Below are 19,667 nucleotides of genomic sequence, written 5' to 3' on the forward strand. Positions count from 1 at the left end.
ACGTTCCTAACAGGTAATGGAGGGAATTAAATTAGCACCTGCCATCTGCTAAGTAAGCCTACAGGGTTAATGTTGGCTGGGGCAGGTAAAACATTCAGGCCCTTATTCCATAGCAGTGGGAGCCATTTTGGTTGTTAAGAAAAATACCTCCGTCTGAATCAGCCTGAATCGTCTGGTGAACAGACTAGCTACTGAGTTTGACCTCTACCAGGACTAAAACTCTCTGAAACTTCCATACATACTTCTCTTGTTGAAGGAAGTCCAATCCCAAATCGGTTCAGGCAGACGGCCGTCCACCAAGTCCAATTATGCTCAGGGTTTTTCCTTGTTGTTGTCTTTATGTGGATTATAGCGGATTTTGTCGCAGTACAGTCTAAACGTGGTTCATATGTTAAGTGTTGTGAGATAATTTTAGTGTCGTTTTTGCGCTTTATGAATAAACAAATAAGTAAGCATATAAGGCACATAATCTTTACATTCACAGTACGGAGGTCGGAGGTGGTTGGGATGGATTCACTCACTCACACTGGCTCTTGCAGGAATGTGACCTGAGACATTTTGTGTTTTTTATTTTCAGCAGAACCAGAATGAAGCTTGGCGATCCAAAACTGATCGCAAAACATTTGGTTTTAAGCGAGATCACCTCCTGCTGCCGGTTCCTCCCTTGAAATAAAACTTTATTAGCATCTGAAAACACTTGTGTTAATGATTTACTCTGACAATGATCTAACACATATACATGCAGTTATTTCACCTTATGGAAAACTGAGTCCAAACCTGCATGAGCAGAAGTGGTGAGAACAAAGATCCCAAACGGCTTCCTAATGACTGATGCAAACGTGAAACTGCTTTTTACACTAAGTCCAAAGAAAAGCTGTACTATACGTTGCACTGAAATTGTGTGTTTTCTGAGCAATGTGTAAGGGGATCTCAGGGCAAAGAATGGCATTTGAGCCCAAAGTGACTTTGACCTATGACCCCCCTGCAAAACAGAGCAACAAGATCATGATTTTGTGCAGAGGTGGCCTTAATGGAGATTTGAAAATTTCCCCTAAAAGTTTTACTGTCAAGTTACAAAACCTGACAGTGATAACTTACTGAGAACTTTTAACCAAGTGCTGTATGCGAGTCCAATTTAAGACAAGTGTTTTTCACTTCAGTTTTTATATCATCTGTGTCTCTTTACTTTTAAGCGACTACATTTCAGACTTTTATTACAGTTTAGTTTGTGGATTTAGTTGAATAATTTAAAAAAATAACAAATAAATGTAGCTGTATTACTAAAGGTCAAGATAACAGATGACATATTTATAGTTTCCATTTTTCTCTCTCAATATTATGTTTGTTTTTTTTTCTCAAATATTACAAATGTCTTCTCCACCCCAAATACGGCTCCACTATTCTTTCCTACTGATACAGTCCTCTTTTGCAATTTCAAAGCTTTTAGGTAGTTTGAATCAACAGAATCATATTGTGAATGCAACAACGCAGCCCATGTTTTTGTTGGTATTTTACCAACCAGGATACGCAACGACACCATGAGCTGACAGCAAAAAAACTTGTCGGTCCCTACAGGATTTCGCGGGCTTTTTCTGTGATTGTGCTGCAGCTTTTTTCATAAGTTGCAATGTTTTAAGGCTTTTTTCTCTTTAACACATTAAACATCCGTTATCAGCAACTGGAATAAACACTCCAATAAATCCATCTATTGGCTGAGCGAGCTGTTTGTCTTCAGACATCACTTCAGGTCGATTTCTGTGTCAGGACTTCAAATAAAATTAGTAAAAACTGAATGACACTAAAGTCAATAGCCATTAAATGCTAATTTCTCACTGCATGTGCACATTCAATGCTATCCAGATGTGCAAAGGAGAATCTACATATTATTTGTTACATTTATGCTGTTTTACTAACTATTTCGGCTGCTAGGGCAGTATAAAACAGTTGATAAGAGACAGGGGGATTATCTCACTGCACAATGACTATTTAAAATCAATGCTGACACAAACATCAGAGGTAAGTAATACAGTACAAGATGCCCTCGGATGTTTTGCAGCATCGCAGATGTCAGGGGATCAATATTTTGAATATCAAAGAAGCGAGTTTGGTGATGCAATTACTTCACGCGGGCAGGGAAATAGGATGATTGGTCAAAACTTCCTGGAGGGACTGACTTGTGCTTTCCTTGCCTCAGAATAAATCTTGTTATAAAGAATCCAAGACCCAAATCATCTCTCCCTGAAAACACGAGGTGAACATTTTGACCACCCGCGATGTGTGAAAAAGAGCCCTCGTGGTATTTGAGAAGTTTTATTTTTTCTTTTTTTTCAGCATTTCTTACAACAATACAGACGTCACAGAATACATAGTTTTACAAACACAAAGCACACCACCACCTTGGTTGCTGCTGCTGCTGCTGCTGCTGTAAAGGGAAGGAGTGGAGGGGGGAGAATGCTGTTGTATGCTGTTTCTGGAGGTTGCCAGTTCAGCCTTGGCCATCCTTCTTTTTCCAGAAACTTCCCTCATCCGTTGTAGCTTGAAAGAACCTGCCCTTCGGGGGTCTGCAGCATAGCAATACGATGGAACAATTGAAAAAGCTTTCTTTAGAGACATGTAGGGGTAAAACAGAACCACTCTAGACTATGCTCTGAACATGATGTTACTCTGAGTGAGAGGAAGCAAAAATGGAGGTTAAACAGAGGAGGCTCCGTTGGACAGTGTTGCAACTAAAGAGCATCGTTCTGCTTGTTCGCAGCGTTGGAATCTCACCGTTCGATTAGACTAAAAAAACAGATCTTTCCTTGCTTTTTTTTCAGGGTACTCTGCAGAAAAATTACACCACCTAAATCTCGACCATCTAGTCTTGAGTAGTTTATTATTACTTAGATTTTTTATTCCTGTACAGTGAAATAAAACCTCGACGGATCTTCAAATGATCTTTTTTTTTAAAAATACAGAAGGCTTCTTTTATTCCAGCCATTTTTTCCCCCCACACATCATTCCCGAACCCTTCCAACTAAAAACAGGACTTTGATATTATATACTTCTGTGTGTGTCTGCATGTGTGTGTACACGTGTGTGTGAACTCTATGTCATTTACACCCAACATTGTAAACATACATAGAACTATATTACATGTGCTTGCACTGCATCTTGAAGGGGGGAAATTTTGGTTTACTTCACTAGAACACCACAAAAGAGGGACGAAGGGGGGGGAGGGAAGGGCTGGCGAGAAGAAGAAGAGGTGGAGGAGGAGGAGGAGTGTCAAACTCCTGTTCAAGGTTGTGAGGTTATTCTCAGTTTGGTTGAAAGCTCAGTTTTAGTGGACAGGCCCTTTTTTTCTCATAAGCAGGGGCGTGGAGAGAAGAGGTTTCTCAAAAACAAAGAAGAAGCGTTCTGTCGAGTCTTCAGCCCGTTGTCCAGCACCACTGAAATGTCAAAGAAGAGCTAGAGGGGGGAAAAGAAGTCTTTATATTCTGTATTAAGAAGTTCCTTCCAGCTCCGGCTGCATGAAGCTCAGCAGGGCTTAGCTGGGTGTTCGGGGTCTCCACTGACGACACGTCCTTCAGTGGAGCCCCATGTTACATGTACAGGAAGTGATGTCAGTGAGGAAACAAGCCTGTCCAGGTTGAAGGCTCTGTATTTTCTTTTCATTTTTTTTTTCACGTATGGCCAGGCAACCAGCCAGAGAGTCAAAGAGTTTTTTTCTCAGTTTATTCAGTTTCAACAGTTTCAAACCTCCGCAAAGAGTCTCAAAGACGGCCGTCCGGTCTTTGTTCGCTCTTGGAGGCTAATTGGAGCAGCCGACCCAGGCCGCGAGAGAGGGACAACATGTGACCGTCGACTGGGAGGGCGATAAAATCCAAGATGAGAGGAGGAATGGATGGAGGGGCGAAGAGGCTCAGGGGGGGGTGAAGGTGTGCTCTTTACAAGTAGACACGCCTCAGGTCTCCGGGCGAGGTGATGGTGTTGCACTGCGGGCACAGCTTCTTGTTGCCCTGTGACGGAAGAGGAGACAATGGTCAGCTTTGCTGTTTGAAAACAGTGAGTAAAGGTGACATGTGGGTCACCCACACATGCATTCATTTAGTATTATAGAGCTGAAATAACTTGTCATGTCATCCCTTGTTAAAAGGTCAGAAAGTGTGTGCACACATGGTGATGCAGAAGAGACACTGAAACAAGAACATTGTGCAGCTCTTTGATTTACACGAGGCAGGATCGTGGAATTAATCATGAAATAAGGAATCGACTTTTAAAAGTGGAATATGGTGCAATTTTTCAAAATGTGAAGGCAATTCATGAATGTTTTCCCGACCATTATTCAAGTTTTACACACCTAAGCTGACTTAACAGAAAAAACTAAGCTGCTACGTTTGGGTGTCCTTTTTAGACAGCTGCATCTGTTCTTTCTCTCTGTGTAGGTGTTTCACTGAGACAGCTGAAGCCCAGTTCTCACCAAAGACGTTGTATCTGTAGTCATCGAATATTTTCTTTGTTTGTTCAGCCATAGTAGATTACCGTTTACTCGCAACACTTGCAGAGACCGGAAAAGCAGCCGCTTAGCTCCGCCTACCCTCTCTGGCAGACCAACCACTGCTGGCTGATGGAGAACACGTCACTAACTGGGCGCCGCTTGTGATTTTTTTCCACTAAGGTCGCCACAGACACCCGGTCTGTAACACTGCAAATGCAAAGGCTTTCAGCAGTGGGCCATAGACTCAATCACCATTGTGTTACCTCATTCGGCGATAGATAGAGACTTAACAGACATTTATTTACACGAAAATCTCTGAGATTATATCTTTAAATTAATGAGATTTTAGTCATCTACATGATTAAACACTGTTTTAATGACAATAAATAATTAAGTAGAAGTAAAACTGAAGTTATTCTTCACTCTCCACTGCAGTACAACTGATCTGTATGAGTGCTGCATGTGCATGTGTTGCTTCTGAGAGTGTACCAGTGCTTGACAGGTGAGTCATGTAACTACTACTTCCTCCCCTCTCTCTGTCTGTCTGTGAATGTAAAGCAGCCTGTTTGCAGCCGAGCACCATCTCACACTCCTCCAGCCCCTCTCTCCTCCGCCTCTGCTTTGATAGTGTGCCATCTCCAGTAAAGCAGCAGGTGATAATACGCAACACAGGTCTGACAGTGTACCAACACTCTGACTGGGTGGTCTCTGCCGCTGTCCTCCACCTCCTCTGTCTGTTCCTTACCGCTTAGCTTGTTGCTTTTTGTTACTGCTGGCACATTCCCGCTGTCTGCGCTGTTTCTGCATTGGTTACAGATGTTTGCATAAATATAAACAGATTATGGAAGTGTAGAGGAACATCTGGAGTTAACTAGGAGAGGAAGCAGCTTCTTTTTATGTCGTGCATGCTCACGGCGATGATAGAAGGAAACTTACAATAAGACTGTGTTTTTATGCTTCTCTTGTGATGATTTAATGTCATTCTGCATGTTTTAACCCTGTGAAAAATGACCACATGACAGTATTTCTTTGGTTTGTGTAAGTTGAGTCTTTCCTGGAGGTGTGTGACATCTCACACGGGTACGACAGAATGCACCAATCTCATCCTGCACCCTCCGATTCCTGACTGCCCACTCCAAACGTACAGTCTCGTTCAACTCCCCCTCAAGATTTATAGGCTTCTTTTCCTGTAAGCCACTGAATCAACTCTTTGCAGTGGGTTCATAGGCTGAGGTGGTCTTAAAGGTGAACACACACACACACTGAAGAGGACTGAGGTGATGCAAGAGCCTGACAGATCTCACACACTCCTGCTAAGAGGATTTGTGGCTCCAGAGTACTCAAAACAGTCTCTTCATGTCGAAAGAGAGAGTAAAAAAAGAAGGCGGAAGAATGTGGAGGTGAAGAAGAGAGGTAAGAGGTTGAGAAAGGGAGGATGTGCAGACAAAATTCACCCAAATAATGCCCCCCTGTCTCTTATCCACAACACTCCACGCTCTCTGTATCCGTCTGTCATTCATACACGGTGTGATGGAGCTGCCTCTTGTTTGTTTGCAGCCCGTTGGAGCCGCGCACTCCTGTTTGGTGTGGGCGGTAAGTGTGTGTGGGTGTGTGCCCGTCACGCTGCGCTCCAGCTGCCTCGCTCATTAAAGCGGCGAGGGGCTGGGCTGACGTTAACTAGATTCCCAGGCATTTACTTTGATCAGCCTGGCCCGCCCGATTTTATAGCTGTCTCCAGGCTACGGGTTTAATGCCCCGTACATTAGACCAGAGATGGCAGCATGTACAGGAGTGCGCGCACACACACACTACGCTGGTACACGGCCCTCACTCGAGAACGCTTCTAACGGTCTGTCTTAAAAATTGAATGAAAAATTAAAAGTCATTTATAAAACATGCACAGACTGTTTAGTCTGCAGCCACATGACGTTCTGCATGAATCATTATTGATCTTATACTAAACACCTGCTCCAAACAATCATTAGCAACATCTAACTGCCAGATTAAACCTGAGTAAGGGCAGCAGTCCTCACATGTGCCGTCTGAATCGCATCTTACTTTGGAAAACATACAAAGCAGCAATCATGTACATGTTAGTCTGAAGTTTAAGTAACCAAACCTGCTTAAATCAGTGATGATTTTCTGCATTATGCTATCAAATATCAATAAAATCACTGGTCAGGTTTGATACTACACTGGCCTCGAGTCAAAACTAAATATCATAGCAACGCAAGCGACCAGCGAGGCTACAATACTCTACAAGCAGCTCTGTGTTGGCCATACTGACGCCTAAAACACACCTCTCGTTCTGTCTACACTGGGGATGTGCGTGCACAGAACCAGCGCTGGTTCTCTCATCTAACGCAGGGCTTATAATCCTGCTGCACGATTGACAGCTTGCCTCCTCTGCGTGTTCGGAGTAGCAGCATTATAAAATGCTGAACTTAGCTGCAAGTCAGCAGCTTGTTATTCCTGCAGAAGTAACCGTAGTTAAGTATGGCTGCACGAAATTGGAAAAAAGTGACTTTGCGATAACATTTTGTTCTTTGATATTTATTGCGATTTAAAAGAACAGAGGAAAATATACCAGATGAACGCAGTTTAGTTTCATGTCACTTTTAAGTCTATTTTCCTCTAACAAAACAAACCCCTTCCTACTTTTACCACACATGGTTCAGAGACATCAGCGTGAAAAAGTAGAGAGAGTTCAAGAGCAGCGACACTTTCTATATAAAATGAATACAAACAGACTCATAGGCTGCAGTTGCGTTACTTATACAGTGTATTTACAATTTCTAACGGTGTTTTAATGCATGTTTAATCAGCGTGATCAGCTCGGTGACGCTAACTCACGTCTCCTACTTCCTGTCGACACACACATCCTCACGCTGTGTGTGCGCTGCAAGTGTAGCCGCTAAAAGTAAAAGTTCACGTCTGCTCCATGAACGATCCGTTTATGCAGCCAAAGCAGTAACGAGCACCGGGTCGAGGTGTCGCTGATAACAGGAATTCCCTCACTTACAAGCCTCGATCATCCCGCCAACATGATCTGTGACGGCAGCAGCGTCGCATGCTTGTTTACAGTTTACAAGCAGGTGGCACCCAGGCTCTGCAGCTCAGCGGTCAGTTCACTCTGCGCTCTGATGAAGAGCTGCACTAATGTGATCAGACAGACTTTTCCTGTAGATCCGTCATGGTTTTCTTTTTGCAGGGAGCAACTATAAAGTCGCAGCTTTACATGTTTGATTTGCTTCAGTATCGCACGTCCTGCGATATCTTGTGCAGCCCTAACTGCAGGTCAATGTTGATGCTGTTTCTTTCTTTTGGAAAATGCTGTGCTACAAATGATAAAACCTGGGGGAGCACCGATAGTGTTTGATAGAAAGAGCAAGTAAGGTGATAAAGAAGAGGCTTAACAGAGTAAATGTGAGCACAGAGAATGAGAGTGAATAGAATAGCATAGATGTGAGATGTCGAGGTGAAAGTTAAACAAGGAAAAAAAGAGTTGAGAAAAAACAGCAAGAAACCAAAGAGACCATTTATCCTCCCAGCAGCAGAAACACTGCGCTCCATTTACCACATTATCACCAGCTAATTACACACTACTGAATATATTAGACTAACTAATAACCAACACAGCCACTGCGTGTGTGTGTGTGTGTGTGTGTGTGTGTGTGTGAGTGTGTGTGCAGACCTGAGGCTCTGTGTAGAACTCATTGGAGGTTCGAGTTGACCACTTTATTCCAACATTTTAACAAGCCTTTTGGGGACCATTCAATCTAAGCTTTTCCCGACTGGAAGCGTTTTCAGAGTGTGTGTGTGTGTGTGTGTGTGTGTGTGTGTGTGTGTTGGGAGAACAGGTCATTTGGGGAATATTCCATTTTAGCTTCTCCCTGTGGGGCACGGCTACAGAGAGAAACTCACTGACTATGAAATGAGGCTGCAATAACTGCATGTCAAGAGCATGGCAGTGTGTGTGTGTGTGTGTCTTTGGATAAATGTGTGTGCTCGTACCAGGGTCCTGAGCCAGCATTCTTCACAGTGGACGTGCCAGCACTGGATGGAGGTGAGCGGCATCGTGTACGAGTCCTGGAGACAAAAAGAGAGAAGAAGAAAAGATGACGCTACGCAGAACTCAAAGGACACACACATGCCGGTTAACAACGACCAAAACACCACTGTACATTCCCTGACCGACGGCATCAAACCACTAACCATGGAACGACACAGCCAACAGCCACAGAACACCTGAGCAAGGCAGCATGGGGGGCAACTGAACCAGCAACCTGCACACACACGCACAGACACGATATCGGGCAGGCAACGAGCAGAGACGGAGGGAGGCAGGCAGAGGGGGGAGGAGACGAGGGAGACAGCCATGAATGAACCCAAACTTATGGGCGCTCTTTCTTTTCCTCGCGAAAAGAATGGAGAGATGAGGGAGGAGGAGGAGAAGGAGGGGTGAGGAAGAGGAGCGGAGGAGGGAGGGAGTGCCTTACCCTCCGTAGGGGCTGTGGGAGGAGCCTCTTTATGCCGCTGCCGTAGCCACCAATCACAAGGCCCCTGTACAGGCAGTACAGGCCGAGGGGGAGGGACTTAGGCTGCCTCTCTCCGACCTCGTTGGCCAGTGGCCGGGGCCCTGGCCACGCCCCTAGACTCTTGATCTCCGCACCTGACTGGATAGCAGGTTTCCTCTGCGGAAGGGAGGGGTGTGGGAGGGGGGAGGAGAGGAGGGGGGAGGGGGGCGAAAGGTGGCAGCTAATCATCGAGCCGGGCTTGTACTGAATGCGCACACGCAACCACCACAGTGCAACAAACACGCACGTGGACACACACACAGACCCACACGCACTGGATGTCCCTCGATGAGAGTGATGAACGCTGATGACTCGGCCAGCGCAAATAAGAAACACTCAGCAACAAGTCAGTCACCCTGTATTTTATAGCACAACAAAAGTTGTTCAATGCTCGAAGATTTCCATGTAAATAAATGTCTGTCACTATCTATCGCTGAATGAGGTAACACAATGGTGATTGAGCCCGCTGATGAAAGCCTTTGCATTTGCAGTGTTGCAGACTGGGTGTCTGTGGCAACATTTGCAAGCAGTGCCCAGTTAGTGACGCATTTTCCATCAGCCAGCAGTGGTCGGTCTGCCAGAGAGGGAAGGCGGAGCTAAGCGGCTGCTTTTCCGGTCTCTCCAAGTGTTGCGAGTAAACAGTAATCTACTATGGCTGAACAAACAAAGAAAAGATGGATGACTACAGATACAACTTCAAAAATAAGTGAAAATCCAAAGAAAAAGAAACAAAGTCGACGCTCAGATGAAGGCAAACAGTCTGAAAAGGAAAGCGACCATCAGCGAGGAAAATCAAGAGTTACAACCGGAGCCAACCGTGGACGTCACACATGCAGCACTGTCTGGATATCTGGAAAGTGTGCTCCCGCAGTTACCGTTTATCGCCATAGGTGCCGCCAAAGAGAACGAAAACTGAGATCTTTGAGATCACCACTTTAACGTAAAAAGAAAGATGCATTTTAATAGACTATATTAGTGGTTACAGCTGAGATGTAAAATGTAAAGGTTTCCTTTATTTGAAAGTTAGACATTAGTAACACTCAAATATTAAAATGAATGTCTTCATTACTCTTAAATTAAGTTTTCTCTGACCAACAGTACAAAACCTAAAGATATCCACAGATCATGAAACATAAAACAAAATGAAAATAATAACATTTAAGAACAAAACGGCTGCGGAGAAAAGAATCAATTGACTGACTACGAGAATGTACTAAGCTGCTGCCTTTAGAGTACTTGATATTTCCTCTCAAGAAAAATGTCATTTTTACTTTAGCAAATGCAAGACTTAGGGCTGCACTATATATTGTTTAACAACCGCAATTGCGATGACCGCATGTGCAATGTTCACGTGCGATATTGAAGCAAATTAAGTGAAATCAAGCTGCTATTTTTTTGTTGCTCTGTGCAAAATGAAAACTCGCCAGTTTCTTGTTTTTAAAGACGTATCTACCGGAAAAGTCCGTCTGACATCACATTAGTGCAGCTCTTCAACAAAGCACAAAGGAACTGAGCGCTGAGCTGCAGAGTCTGTGTGTCACCTGTCTGTAAACTGTAAACAAGCAGGAAAACTCACGTCTCCCGCTTCCTTCATATCTGGTATGATGTACAGTTTGAGACATGCTGCTTTCTTTCCTGTTTTAAGTATTTGACTAGGTTACTTAACAGATATGCAAGTATCAGCTTCTACATTTACTTTAACATTTTCTTTCCTTCTGGGCAAACTACAGTAATAATATTCAGACTAGTGCCTCTTGTTTTTACGAATGAATGCACCTGCAAAACTCTCACAGTGAGTGTAATTCCTACAACGACCAGCAGATGGGGGTAGAAATCCACTGATAGCACCAAACCAAAGAGCTCGCTTCAGCAACAGGAAAGGATGAAGGACAGCTGAGCCAACTTGGCTGCAGCAGGAGAGCGCTTGTTCTCTTCTTACATGCAACGCTGCAACACAAGGCTTTGATCCAGGCAACAGACTGAGGGATTGAATCATTACTCTGCTTATAAAGCTAAATGCTTCCTGATTGCAAACAAGTTCAAGCATCCTGATGACTTTTACATCGGAGACGGGGACGCAGCGCGGTGACACGTTAAAGACAGACAGAGACAGATTAGATGTACGGCCTGCGTGTGTGTGTGTGAACATCGTACACATATTTGTGTTTCCCTGTGTGTGTGTGTGTGTGTGATGAGGGACAGTGACAGATGAGCGGAGAGGAGCCGTGCGTCCGAGGGGCAGTGAGTGATCGATCGCTGTGCCTTGCCCTGCGTGTCACCTCAAGCACCCGGTGACCTTTAGGAAGCGCAGGCGTCGGTAATTACCCGCTTCACACACACACACACACACACACACACACACACACACACACACACACACACACACACACACACACACACACACACACACACACACACACACACACACGCACACACACGCACACACAGGATGCCGACGCTGCACTGTCCACAAGCTTGAAGGATGACAGGATGGGTACTTGACACAGAGTGGGGGGCATGAACACTTGATGGGGGGGCAGGTGTAGTCGTATCTGAAGCATCTGTTGAACGTTGTGATTGACATGGTCGTGGATGATTGACACATGGCTTTTATTATTGATCAGGGAGTGCAATCAATCACCTGCACATCAGAATCATCTTCACACTTCACATTGCAATACTGGCTGCTGTTAGATCCTAGCTGGGGTCTATAGACCTCATTTAATCTCTAACAAGAGCTTCCTATTTATTATATTACAGAAATCTGAATAAATGGCAGGTTGCAATTTTTTAAGGCTGTTGCAGGAAGTAGCGCTGTCCCATACGGAGCATTTGGTGAGAATCAGATGGTAGAAACAAAGCAGAGGACTCTCTTTTCTCTGCACACATTCAGTTGACTTGCAAAGCCATGCACGAGCACAAACCACCACAACACCAGCAGCAGCACTGTTACGCTCATGAAGCCACTAAGACGTCAAACTGAGAGGGGGATGAGATGCATACTGTTCCTACATGCACACGTGATACATGTCATATTATCGAATATCTCTGTTCTCCCACAGTGATCTGTTTGTTTCTTTTTTCTGTGCTTATTTGCTTAAAGAACAGTAAATTTCAGCCGTAAATGTGGACAGGTTTAAAGTTGTGACGTTTAGCTTTCCTCGCTTATTATGTGTTAATTACAAATACATCTGTATCATTTAAGGTCTCTTTAACAAGATGGGATGCTTACAAGAACATTCTGTAGTTTACGTGATGCATTTGTCAGTGACTGATGACAACTGATGCCTGTCCAACGTGCTGTGGGACAGAGGATGTGTGAGTTTGCGGAGACAGCACCAGATGTATCCTATAGAAAATGTGGGTACCATCCTCCTTAGTGTGTTTCCTAAGCCTCTTAATTAAAGCTGTGCTTCTATGTATTAATAAAGTTTGACGAATGATAAATTCAGTGTCTTCTGACAAAATGCACCATCAGGATGGATGTGCAAGAGACGCAGAAAACATCCTTAAAGACGTTTGAACTCACCATGCAGATGAGACACTTGTATCGGTCTCCTCTCAGTATCTGCCTCTCCAGCTCTCTGATTCGAGCCTTCAGAGCCTCCATGGTGGTGGCCGTGGACTCCTCCTCTGTTACCCTGCGGGGAAAAGGAAGAGGAAGAGAGACAGAGGGAGGACGACACGGTTAGTTTAGACCTGAGTGGACACGCCGACAGGTATGAGACAATGTGCACTTTCCATTTCAGCAGACTTTTATTCTCCACAGATTTTTGCCCTTTCTGCAGTCAGGACCTGCTCCGTCTGTTGCTCTGTGTGTGGTGTAAAAAGGTCCTATTGAACACCCCATTACCTCTCGTCTCTCTGCAGCTCAATACACAGTCGAGCAACCTTAAATCCCCCCACCCTTTATATATATATCTCACTCTCTCCGATATGTACTGAGGCCTTTCTCTAACTAACAGGGCTGTATCCTCAAAGGCCTCATCTTACAACTGATTTACACCAGCAGCCTGTTTCCTTCGCTCTTTCCCACCTTGAAATGTATTCCACCCTCCTTTTTATCCTCCTGTTTTGACTCTTTTTTGTTGCATGTTCTCTTTTCATCCTCAGCGTCTCCTCTCGTGTTTTCCTTCAGTCCCCATGTCCACCCATCCCTCACATTTATCTCCTTCCCTCTGCGTCCTGCGCTTCATCCTTCCTTCCCTCCATCCGCCGTCCTCCCTTCCTTCCTGCCTCTAAGCGGCCGTTGATTAATGTGTAGCATGATCACAGAAAATGTGCATTTAACACTGTCCGCCAGCATATGAAGCAGCCATAACTAAATCAATACGGCGCGCGCACAGACCACAACGACACGGCTGATGATGATTTGGCGCTGCGAGACGAGGCCGCACGAGCCAGCTGGTGTTTATTATAGGCATCCACACGCAATAACAGTGTGTGTGTGTGTGTGTGTGTGTGTGTGTGTGTGTGTGTGTGTGTGGCAGAAGGGAAGCGAGTGTGTTTATGGTGATGTGGTCATTTTGCAGCCTGATAGCTAGCTGATCTATGGTATTGATCTGGATGGGGAAGGACAAGCGGAGAGAGGGAAGGGTGAGAGCTGAAGAGAGCGATAAGTGGCTGAGTGTGTGTGTGTGAGTGTGTGTGTGTGGCCCAGGATATGGCTTCATTTGCTGCATCCTCAAACAGCAGAGGCTGCAGGGAGAGAAAACAAAGGTGGACTTTCTCAGTTTCCCGTCAGGAGTTATAAACTGTACTGTATTCATTAAGATTAGTTTTACATCTTAGTTCCTTGATTCCTTTCAAGCTCATTAAAATAAATCGAACATTTAAACTAAATTAAAGATTAAATCGTAGTTAAACATTTCAGGTTTGCACGGCTATCTGACTCCTACTAAACACACAGGGTGAAGCTCAGCAGAGAAGCCTCGTGTTTGCAGTCAGTTTAATTTATATCGACAGAAACTCGTGAGGGAGCGACGAAAACTCTCTGAAAACTCTCGACACTTACAGGAGACCAGATAGGTGTGATAGATTAAGATCGTAACTTGGCCACTGCGAAATCTTTATTCTGATTGGCTGGCAGTTCTCCATTACTGTCTCGTAATGGGACACCTCTTCGCTTGTGAAAAACTAGACTGTTGCAGAAAGTTGCTCTAATATTTGCTATTTATGTAAGATACAAAGATTGATTTATTTATTTTATTGGCTCCAAGACATTTTTCTTTTATCATTTTAACTTTTTTTGTTTTGTTTTTTTTGGCATTTCATGCTTTTATTGAGAGATAGTGTTCGAAACAGGGGAAGAGAGAGTGGGGCATAACACGCGGCAAAGGCCCGAGTGCGAGAGTCGAGCCGGCCACATGGAGGACCGTAGCCTCTGTATATGGAACGCGTGATTTAAGCGCCGACCCAATCTCTTTTTACTTGTTCCTTAATCTGTAGGCAGGGGTGTGGATTTTCAGTACGGGAAGTGTTCTGGTTTCTGTTTGTATTACGCTTGTAGGGTCCAAATAGTATTGACTAGCAGGCTGCGAGGTATGCAGGAAAAACAGTCCACATGGAGAGCAAATGAAGTGGAACGTAATGCGCCGTTATGACATCCCGGCTCCCATCAGCGTGATCTGGCGACGAGTTAGCTTCTTATTATCTTTATAAACAGACTTTTCCATGCTAACCGCTAACAACAAATTAAACTTGAGATAAATGCGTTTGACGCTGTGTCACGAAAGCCATTCAGATTTTGATTCGCTCTTTTGTGCACTTGACTGATATCTTAGATTATGTTACTTAAAATTAAACTTCAGTTGATGAATCCGACACTTGATAACAATAAACTCAACAGCAACTTTATCGTGCAATCAACAACAATTAGTAAAAAAGTTTGCTTAACTTTTAGCCTTTCTTAAAGCAACGACATGATTCTCTCTCTTGTTCGAGTCTTTGGTTCCTCAACTGGTAAATTAGATGTATGAATTAGCTGTCGTGTAGCGTCACATTTTTGCAGGTTGCTTGTTTGGAGAGACTCAAAGTCCTCTGCTTGAAGGACAGTCACTATTAACACCGAGTCATTGTGCCAAGACAAATGCAGCAGGAGGTTTTCCCTCCTCCAGAAGGTCTCTGGGAAAGTCGCCCTGCTGCCTGTAACCCCATCACCATCCTGTGTCTATAAAGACTTAGTTGGGACTCCCAGCCTGACTCGCCACTCCATGCCCTATAAACCGCTTTACCCTCTCCTCTTATTAGTTCTGAGCTTGTAAAAAGCCATTTAGCCTTGATTGGTCTGCGAGCTTATAAAGAGGCAGTAGACTCTGAGGTGGACCGGACTGGACGGGGGGGTTGTCCCTCAAATATGGCCGGTCTCTTTCTTTTACCAGGTCCAATAAAGCCCTCTGTCGCTCAGTCACCACAAAGCTCTGCCAAGGGGCTCTGCTGCTTTGTCCGAAGAACAGAGACAGGAACAAGACAGTTTTACTCTTAAAACATATTCTCATTTTCCATCCTATCTCTGCAATCATTATGCATTTAAAACAGCTGAGTTATAGACCGCATTCTAAATTTCCCAATCCTATAAAGAGGCACGTTAATCTGTCTTTATGCGGCTGCGGCCATCTCAACAGGGGGCGAGGAAGGGAAGGAAGGCAGAGGTGCAGAGATTTAATGGAGGTAAAAAGGAGGACCGGATGATTTCACAGGGCCAAGCGAAGGAAAGACAACTCTCTGGGGCTGAATCTGACACGCAGAGAGATAAACAGCCTCTCAACAAGCAGGAACCACAAGCGCAGAACCTTGAGTTTAAGGCCTTTGTGCCGTTTGTGTGCGTCTCTGATTTAAGCTAGCTCAGGGCTTTTCAAACTTTTCAGTCTTTGAGCCAAAATGCAAAAATTTATGTCACTCTGGGAGCCGGCGTTAGCAAATATGTCATGAAGACTTAGAGAAACAAGCTAACAGTGTAATTTGGGATACGACCAAACATACAAGGTGATCCTCGGTGAGGAAATATACAAGAGGGTCTGAGCTGTAAGTTTCCATGAGCGTGGGCCCGAGGGGATGGCTCAGGTTATTTACACTGCTTTAAAATATGTACGTGTATATTTGTGGTTGAATCCACGAACAAATCGTAAGCAAAATATTCAATTTATGTGATTTTGCAACACGACTGTTTTGTATGTTGATTTGTTGGACTGTAAAGACGAAGTGGACGTAGCCACAGCGTCATCACCATTTGTCCGAGGGCTACTGTTTCAAAGCCTCGAGGTCAACATTTTGGCCATTGCCATTTTGGCTTTTTATGATACCAGAAGTGACCATATTTGGACAGGAGGGTCCTGGTTGGCAGGTTGCCATGGAAGCAACTTGAAGCATACCCTGCAGCTTTATCGTCTTTCTCTGTTGAAGACGTCAAACTAGCACCTGAGGCCATAAACTCATTAGTTAAATGTTTACTGAGGTATTAAATGAACTGAGAAGTAGGCCCATTTTCCTATATGATTTCATATCATCATAAACCTTAGAACTCATACTAACTGTATTATCTCCTCCTGCATACCTTGTCACTTTATCGCATAACTGTCACTTACTCCTACTTCTATAACTATTTAGTACTAATATTTTTATTTTTATTTATCTATTTATTTTTATTTTTATACTGTATTTTCTGACTTGCTATTTTGTCTTTTGTCTGCTCCAACACCCGAATTTCCCCTGGGGATCAATAAAGTATTATCTTATCTTAATGAGTGTTGTCGCCCCCTGCTGGTCATTACAAATAAGTAAGCGATAATGTATACTGTCAGGGTTCTATTCAGTGATAACAACCTGCTCACTATACATTATCTGGCTTATTACATGGCTATTTACTTACGAAATCAATTATTTGACAGCAAATATTGACTTGGAAATTATGTTATTAATTTGAAAAATTATTATATTTATGTTTATAAATAGCCTGTTACACTCACAGTGAGAGCTGCGTCCATAGCCACGGTTAACTCTAGCCTTCTTCTGTTCTCTTATCCTCTTTTTTCTTTCCCCCCTCTTTAAACAGACCGAGGTCAAATTTACCGGACTTCTTTCGGTGGGTTGATATGATTACAGTTAGTCCTCCAGATTGTGTGATTAGCAACGGTCTGTTCTTCATAGCAACGGTCTGTTATCGAGAAATAACAGACCTTGGAATTAAGTAATTATCCAATCAGTATTTAACACAGCCGTGTAATAATGCAGGTTAAAGGCACTTCTGTATCGGCTTTACTTTTGAAACTACGAGGCCACATCCACATCTTTCACACAGTCTATGATTCATGCTGATTAAATAAGAGTCAAGACATTTGCTGCTATGTACTGAACATCTGTTTGCTGTGTGTTTGTGTTTAATGTCTCAGAGTTTGCGAGCACGGTGGGACGAGGCTCTGGCTCGGTGGGTTTTAACTGAAGCTGTGGCCTTGATCTGAAGGCCTGGCATCATAAAACCTGAGGAACTAATGCTGAAATACAACTTCCATTCACACAACACGCTACTACTCCAACTTGGTTACTGCCCCACTGGGCTTTTTCACAGCTGTGTGCATGTGTGCGAGAGAGAGAAAGTGAAACAGCATCTCCAGTCATCCCTTTGGCGTCTAGCGAGAGCGGGAGGGCCTGACAGAGACAGATAGATGGCCGTGCCTCCCCTCTATTTAGCGCTCTGTCCCCGACATGTGTGGGGCTATTTCTCATTTCATTAGTGTGTGTGTGTCTGTGTTTGGCTGAAGACCTCCACCATCCATCTCAATCAGCCCCGTGTCTTAATCTACTGTCTTCCTACATTGTGGCCTCGCTTGTTCCTCTCTCAACACGAGGACACACAAATTATGAAATTACACAACAATTAATGTAAAAAAAAAAAGAACACTGTGTTGCCGCGATATTCCAGATATTTTATCCAGCAGGTGAAGAAGTAAATCTCTCACGTGTGTGTGTGTGCGCTGAGAAAAAAGCAGCGGTAAATCCCTTTAGAGCAGCGTTCCCTGCTGCACCCTGTTAACTGAGGCCTTAACTACACTGACACACCATGATAAAACATTTAAGTCACTATTGATTTCCCCTGCCTCGGCCCGATGCAAGTGTGCACGCATGTGTGTGTGTGTAGGTCTCAGATGGCAAAAGGGAAAGGGAGGACAGCGTTTAGAAGCGCCTGAGAAAAATTGAGACAGAGGACAGGAAGAAAAGAGGAATGGGAGAGAGAAAGAAGAAGGAGAAGGAGAGAAATATGGCCAAGAAGCATAGAGGAAGAGGCAGCGAGAAAGACGGGCTGTGTGTGTGTGTGTGGAGAGGAGGGGTTTTGGGGGGGGAGAAATCTAGCTTCATCACTTCCAAATTGAGGACAGATTCAATTATTTGCAGAAACCACATGGAAATCTCTCCGCATTGTTCCAGCTGGAGCACCAAATTTGGCAGCAATCGCATTGGCGGCATTGGAGGGGCCATTTATCTTGGAGGGGAAGGAGCGTCTCAGGCATGTACGTGTATATATGTGTGTGTGTGTGTGTGTGTGTGTGTGTGTGTGTGTGTGTGTGTGTGTGTGAGAAAGAGAGAGAGAGAGCTCATTTATCTTGCAGGGGAATGAGCAAGGGAACGAGGACGCCCCGGGAGGCGACCAGATCATTACCCATCTGGGATCAGAGACACAGAGAGAGAGATTTCACTAACGCTGCCCTGTGCAATGCCACACACACACACACACACACACACACACACACACACACACACACTGACACACACACACACACATATGTACAATGTATCAATGTAACGAAAGGAGACAAATCTCATTTTCATTTGGGGACGGAGAGGCACAGAAGCTCCACAAATACGTGCATTTATAGCGAGCGGAGAGGAGCGAGGCGGGGAATTGTTCCAGCCAGCTGACTGCTTGTTCCACTGCAATCATTCAGCATCTCGTTGGCTCCCTTTAAATGGATACTTAGATTAAGGCGTGTTCTGCTCCAGGTGGCCACTGAGACCTCAGCGAGAACATCATGTTGTAACACACACCGACATTACAGCCGTAAAAAGAGTCATAGCATGATATTTTCTACGGGAGATATTTGCAGGTAAGGTTGGACATGAGCTTTAAGAGAGAACGTTAATGAGATCTTTCTAGAAATTATTCTCCAACCAACAGATGTAACTTGTGGTAAATGGACCGTACTTATATCGCGCTTTTCTAATCTTCCGACCAATCAAAGCGCTTTTACACTACATGTCACATTCACCCATTCATTCACACACTGATGGCAGAGGCCTACATGCCGATCTCCAATCAGATATATGCACATTCATACATCGATGGCTACGTCTTTAGGAGCAATTTAGGATTCAGTGTCGTGCCCAAGGACACTTCGTCATGTGACTGTAGCAGTCAGGGATTCAATTCGATTGAGAGACAACCAACCGAGCCACAGCCGCCCTTATGATCGGTAGCAGAAAAAAACGGTCTCCTGCCACAGCGAGTCTCTAACGAGAGAAACTTGGACTCGCTCAAACTGTTGACATCCACTTAAACAGAACAGCAGGCTTCGAACTTTAAGCAGTTACAGTCTGCTTACCGTCACTGGGACAGACTTTGT

At 44.3% G+C, this 19,667-nt stretch overlaps 1 protein-coding gene across 8 annotated transcripts in view; it reads right to left on the minus strand.

Moving 5' to 3' along the window:
• Positions 1–2,309: 2,309 nt before the first annotated feature.
• The window catches only part of rnf220a (ring finger protein 220a), a 184,737-nt gene continuing 167,379 nt past the window's right edge, over positions 2,310–19,667 (minus strand). For 4 of the 8 annotated variants that reach the window (XM_069684972.1, XM_069684969.1, XM_069684971.1 and 1 more), the window contains 4 exons: positions 12,584–12,695; positions 8,977–9,171; positions 8,492–8,566; positions 2,310–3,998 (listed from right to left, as the gene is read on the minus strand). In XM_069684972.1, coding sequence (XP_069541073.1) covers positions 3,927–3,998; positions 8,492–8,566; positions 8,977–9,171; positions 12,584–12,695 — 454 coding nt within the window. In that variant the 3' untranslated portion in view covers positions 2,310–3,926. The remainder of the gene's footprint in view (positions 3,999–8,491; positions 8,567–8,976; positions 9,172–12,583; positions 12,696–19,667) is intronic. The other 4 variants (XM_069684975.1, XM_069684974.1, XM_069684973.1 and 1 more) reach the window with 1 other exon arrangement.

This window comes from Semicossyphus pulcher, unplaced genomic scaffold (genome assembly GCF_022749685.1).
Source record: "Semicossyphus pulcher isolate SPU_LCO1_2020_fin unplaced genomic scaffold, fSemPul1.0.p SCAF_7, whole genome shotgun sequence".
Classification (NCBI taxonomy): Eukaryota; Metazoa; Chordata; class Actinopteri; order Labriformes; family Labridae; genus Semicossyphus; species Semicossyphus pulcher.